The sequence below is a fragment of the Poecilia reticulata genome, linkage group LG21 (assembly GCF_000633615.1).
Source record: "Poecilia reticulata strain Guanapo linkage group LG21, Guppy_female_1.0+MT, whole genome shotgun sequence".
NCBI classification, from domain to species: Eukaryota; Metazoa; Chordata; class Actinopteri; order Cyprinodontiformes; family Poeciliidae; genus Poecilia; species Poecilia reticulata.
In genome coordinates this window covers 1673809-1679879 of record NC_024351.1, presented here as the reverse complement: position 1 = coordinate 1679879, position 6071 = coordinate 1673809, and the positions used below count along the sequence as shown (strand labels likewise).

The 6071-nt window shown below is 36.7% G+C and overlaps 1 protein-coding gene across 1 annotated transcript; it reads right to left on the bottom strand.

Annotated features, from left to right (window-relative positions):
- Positions 1 to 17: 17 nt before the first annotated feature.
- On the bottom strand, positions 18 to 2096 carry LOC103457170 (uncharacterized). Its single transcript, XM_008397136.2, has 3 exons — positions 1946 to 2096; positions 695 to 988; positions 18 to 604 (listed from the first exon to the last, which is right to left on the bottom strand). The coding sequence occupies exons 1-3, from the start codon at positions 2064 to 2066 to the stop codon at positions 243 to 245; spliced, it is 777 nt and encodes a 258-aa protein (XP_008395358.1). The 5' UTR covers positions 2067 to 2096; the 3' UTR covers positions 18 to 242.
- Between the last annotated feature and the right edge of the window lie 3975 nt (positions 2097 to 6071).

Genomic DNA, 6071 nt, shown 5'->3' with positions numbered 1-6071 from the left:
TTTTCATCTGGTTTAGGAAGAACATAGTTTCACCATGATGGTGGACTGAACTTCAATCTGAGAGTCTGAGACTTTGGATCCACGTTCAGAACCAGGAGAACCTGAACCACCATGATGGAGAAGAAAACTGGAGATCTACATAAAAACTGTGGTGTGGAAAGACAAAGTGTCCAAAATAATTATGTTAAATTAGAAATACATTGTTTAATAATAAGATAAAATAAATCCATAAGACTAAGTATTCACACATAAGTGACGTTCCAACAATTTAACTTCCTCAATATAAAATATGGCTGCAGAGACAGATGTGATGACATCATACCTTCATGTTGGTAGTGAGCTTCTACCTTCACTTTGTTTCTTTCAACAAACTGACAGGTGAATCTTCTGCTGCTCTGAAGATTCACAGTCAGATTAGAAACACAACCAAACTGTCCTCCTGATTTATATCCATCACCTTCACCAGTCAGTTCACTTCCTGTCTCGTTCAACCAGAGGAGACTTTTATCTGGACAGGAACTAAACCCGCTGAATCTCACCAGAGAACATAATAATGTTATGTCTCCATTCTTTGTTGGATCAGCATCTGGTGGAGATGAAGAGACTGAAAGAAAACAAGACAATTCCATGTCTTTACTAAACCAACTAATTTTAACGTCATGAACAGTGGAAACATTGCAGACTAACTACTCACTGATCAGCAGATTTAGATAAACATCTGAGTTATAACTGCATCTGTACCATCCAGCATCCTCAGCATTGATGTTGTTGATGATCAGAGAACAGTTTCTGTCCAAACTCATGCTGGCAGAACGAGGTGAACTCTGAACGATTCCTCTACGAACTTCTGGTTGAATGTCAATGTTTTCATTTCTCTTATGAAACCAGTCAACAGCAGAGCAGGAGTCTGATGATGAATTTCTGTTACAGGGTAGAACAGCTTCATCTCCTCCTCTGTAGTACATATCAACTGGTTCTCCTCTGTTAACTGCGGGAAAAGACATTCAGAAAATATTTAACATTCTGTGCTCTTCTGTCTATATTCACTTGAAATATAGAATTTGTTTAAAAATAAAAAAAATGTCAAATGCACCTTTGACAATCATTTAATGAAAGAATATATGAGTGGTCAACAATTGAAACCACAGATTTTTCTCTTCAAGCTGAGGAAATAAAAACACTTATTTATACTTTGACTATTTTTTGTCCTGTTAAAACTCTAGTAAATGCTAAAACTTTTTCAGCAAGTTTGAAAAAGATGACGAAAGATTTAAAAAACAACAAGAAAAACAAAAAATTGCATGGCAAAATAAAAATGCAAAAGTATTGACAGTTATTTATGATTAATGATTCAAAAGTAAGTGAAGGAAAAACCCCAAATCTGAAATATCTTTGGTTATCACTGTGTTTTCACACATTTTCATGTTATTATGAACATAAATCCCACTTTGTCCCACTGCATGTAAAACACTGGCTTCAGTTTTATAGTGATAAATTTGTCCTCCGTATTCATAGAGATTGTTTCGGTCATCTTCAGCTGGAGGCGAATAAACAGATTGAAAAATGAAAATTAGTCTGAGAGAAACGAGTGTTAAAGATGATTAAATAAATAGCAAGAGAAGATTATGATAAAACTTTAGATGTGACCATGTGAATTAGTGATTGATGTCCATTAATATTGCAGATCTCAGCAGGTTTTTATCATCATGATGGAAAAAACAAGAAATCTTTAAAGTAAATGATTCAGTAGTTTGATCAAACGTTGATCCACCATAAGAGACAAACTGATTAAATCTAAACATCCTCAGCACAACGTTCASTCTGATGAGCCACTTCCTGACATCATCACAGCTTGGCCCCGCCCCCAGATCAGACAGGAAGTAGAAGAAACACAGCACATGTTGACAGGTGACAGAGTTAAATCAACTCTGGTCTAAATACTCACCGGATAAAACATTCAGATACACAAAACCATCAGAGGAGGATCCTGATCCAGATCTGCAGGTGTAGAGTCCAGAGTCTCCAGGATCGATGTCGTTGATGATCAGAGAGCAGCTTCTGTCCATATTTAACCTGTAAGCTTGAGGTGAACGATTCCAAACCTTCTGCTGAGTATTTGGGGATTTATTTCTGTTGTAAAACCAGGTAACATCGGAGCAGGAGGAGGAAAACGATGAACTGTTACAAGGTAGAACAACATTTTCTCCAGCTCTGTGATAGAGATGAAGTTCGCCTCCTCTGGTTCCTGCAGCAGAAACAAAGACATATTAAAGTTTTACACAATTTATCCTTCACAAAACTGTGAAAGCCTGTATCTCTTTATTTATGTTACACAGTGGTGGAGAAAGTATTCAAAAAATTTACTTAAGTAAAAGTACAAATACACAGTCAAAAATGTACTCAAGTCAAAGTACCACATTTTGCTTAAGTAAAAGTAAAAAGTACTGGCTTTTAAAAATACTTAAGTATTATAAGTAAAAGTACTTGCTGAATGCATTACCTAATCGCTAATGTCATTAAGTGAACCGATCATATTTAATTTTAATACATCAGAAATGTGCCATTTTAATGAACAGATAAAGCATGCTGTGTTTACTCTGTAACATAGTTTAGACTTAGATATGTGATTCTAAGCATCATAATTTCAGCGACGGAAACATCTTGTCTCCTGTTCTAACATAACATGAACTTCACTTTTTTTGCCACCAGTGGCATTTATTTGGAAAGAAATCCAACTGAAAGAATACACAGAATAGTGAGATTTGTTGAGAATCAGTGACGTTCAATTCGGATGAAGGCGACCTGAACGTTAGGTCGCATTTGTATCGGATGAAGGTCGCATTACCTCAAAAAAATCGGAATTGGGTCACTTTAGGCTGCAGTGTGAACGCACCCTATATTGCACTGTGGTCACAGCGTTGTCCCACGTCAGTCAACACCTCCACACAATAATTCAGCGCATAAGTGACAACTTTTTTTCATCGCAGATGCAACATGTGTCTCTGTACAGCTAACTTTGCTAGCATCACGTCCACGGAGCTTACCTTTCTTTAAGCTTTCCTTTTAAAGTGACGCTAAAAGTTGGACAAAGTCCCCACCGTCTGTGAAAGTGAAGCTCTGCTGATTTTACATGTCACCATATCTGGTGATTTATGCAGCGCTTTTATATTACTGACGATTAGGCACATCTTCTCCCGCTCAGAGGAAACCACTGCGCATGTCTGAAGCTCCGCATGTAAGTAAAGGTGGAGGCGATGGGTGACAACAGACACGTAAGTCACGTTATTGCTTGGATTTTACGGCGATACCTTAAGTCCCTGAACATCACATTTTAACCGAAAAAAATCTCAATGCGACTTGGATGTAACGAGTAACGCGACAGTTTTGTAGAAATGTAGTGAAGTAGAAAGTACAGATACTTACTGTAAAATGTAGTGCAGTAAAAGTAGAAAGTACCCATTATTAAATCTACCTAAGTACAGATACACGAAAACTGTACTTAAGTACTTAAGTACTCAAACATGATGTAACATCATGTTTTATTCAAGATTCAAGATTCAAGAGACTTTATTGTCATTCACATCACATGTAACATGAGGTGGATCGAAATTGAGAGTCACGGCGCCAGTTGCATCCAAATATAAAGTATAAAATAGGAAATATAAAAACTAGCTACAAGATCAAATTGTTATAAATAGAAAAAATATTTACAAATATATAAAAACAAGAAGTAGAAAAATGAAATGTATATTAATAGGAATGTACAAAATGAATGAAGTATGAATAATGTAGCAGCATGGGACAATAATTTTAGCAGTGCAACATTTTAAGTGTCAGATTGTAAAGTGCAAATACAGTGTCATTGGGGGGGTTAGGGGTTGAAGTGACCAAGTTATTGTTAGGGACAGTGCAGTGAGAGAGACTGAGAGGAGTTTGAGAGTCTCACAGCTTCTGGTATGAAGCTGTTTCTCAGTCTGGTTGTCCTGCATTTGATGCTCCGCAGCCTCCTGCCTGAGGGTAGCGGGACAAAAAGYGAGTGTGCTGGGTGAGTGGGGTCCTTCATGATGCAGGAGGCATGATGTAACATGTTTGATGATGTTACATCAAACATGATGTAACATCATGTTTGAGTTATTGTTGCAGATGTCTTTATATTGACAACTAAGACAAGTTTATAAAAACAGTAATTAATGTTTTAATCTCTGTCAGATTGGAAGTTTGAGACAAAGAAAATATATTGCATTAAAAATTTTTGAAAATCTTTTTGTATATCTGGTCAAAACCTGATTGAGTAATATATAATCTAATTAACCTCTAAATATTAATTCTCACATGTCCATAAAATATCACAGCAATTCAAAGTTTTCTTTAATTTTTCTCATCTTTATGTGAAAAAAAAACAGATCTTTACCTTCAAACTGAAGCACAACGACCAGAACCAGAACCAGAACCAGAACCAACATCTCCTGTCTGTCTATCAGCTGCTGGAAACTGTGAGAATTTTCTCTGACGCAGAACTGAAAATATTGAATGTATTTCCTCTTTGCAATGCATCTCTTTGCTCTTATCACACTTTCTGGTCACTGACAGAAAACCAGAAAAAGACGCAACAAATTGCTTAACTTCAGATAGAAATGAACAGATAAACTAAATTTAACTAATTAACTTTGTAACTCTGAGATGTCTTAGCTGAAGGATCTCGAGTAAAGAACATGAAATATCAGACTAAGAGCTTTATTTCCTGTTCTTTAATTATATTTTCATACAGCTTATTATGCCCTTTGCTTCATGCATATTAATGAGCTGCAGTCGGTCCAATAACAGCAGCAGATAAACTGAGTCACAACAGAATCCAAAGTGAATCTCTTACAGCAGAGGCTGCAGACAAATTTGTCCTGTGAGAAACTTCCTAAGGTCTCCTAGAGCTGGACGCTGGGAAACAGCCCAGATCTTTACCTTCAAACTGAAGCACAATGACCAGAACCAGAACCAGAACCAACATCTCCTGTCTGTCTATCAGCTGCTGAAAACTGTGAGAATTTTCTCTGATGCAGATCTGAAAACACTGATCATATTTCCTCTTTGCAAAATATCCTGTTATTTTGCTGTTTCCTGTCAGTTCATGGAACGGACAGAAAACCACAAAATGAAGCAAGCAGTTGCATGACTTCTGGGGAATGAACAGTTAAACTACATTTAACTCACTTTGTTACACTGATGTTTTAACTTAAGAATCTGCTGGTGAACGACAGAAAATAGAAGATTAATTAAGGTTATTCAGTGTTCTTTAATTAGATTTTTTGTACAACCTTGTAATATCTTTTGCATGAAAAATTCAAGATAACCTGTTATGCATATTAATGAGCTGCAGTCGGTCCAATAACAGCAGCAGATAAACTGAGTCAGAACAGAATCCAAAGTGAATCTCTTACAGCAGAGGCTGCAGACAAATTTGTCCTGTGAGAAACTTCCTAAGGTCTCCTAGAGCTGGACGCAGGGAAAAAAGCCCATTCACTGCTGACACTACAACTCCCAGAATGCTCTGCTGCTCAGTTCTCCATCTATAAGCCTCCTGTTCTGTGGACATTAAATGTGACCTGATGCTCCAACCAGTCAGATCAGTAGAAGAAGAAATGCCAGCTGTCTGGACCAGAGTCCATCAGAGCAGATCAGAGAATCAAACTGAGCTTTAATGATTATTAAGTTTATCAACGTTTATGATACTTTAACATCTGGACATTGACTAAATTATTATTAGAGACAAAATAGTTTTTATCTGGTTAAAGATATTCATGCCGCAGACAGTTTTGGTCATTTGATGTGTTCTTGATTATTAAAATGGTGATTGTGAATTTTATTAGGAACAGATCTGCATCAGAGTGAGATATTTGATTCATCTGCATCTGATTGGCTTTTCAGCATCTGGATGGTTTGACTGAGACGATTCAGCAACTGCGATATTTAAAGGAGTGTAAATAGTTTCAAACCACTGTTGTTGTACAACTCATAGAAGATTGAGACCATTTATTTTTTAACTACGTTCATTCAGAGCTTTTGGAATGATTTGTAGC

Bases quoted from the DNA above. Each gene is read 5' to 3' on its own strand.
- LOC103457170 (XM_008397136.2), bottom strand. From the start codon at position 2,066: ATGGACAGAAGCTGCTCTCTGATCATCAACGACATCGATCCTGGAGAC. The intron at 989-1,945 runs GTGAGTATTTAG...CTTTTCCCGCAG, and splicing joins GTATCTGAATGTTTTATCCG to TTAACAGAGGAGAACCAGTT. The intron at 605-694 runs GTGAGTAGTTAG...GTTTTCTTTCAG, and splicing joins TTATCTAAATCTGCTGATCA to TCTCTTCATCTCCACCAGAT.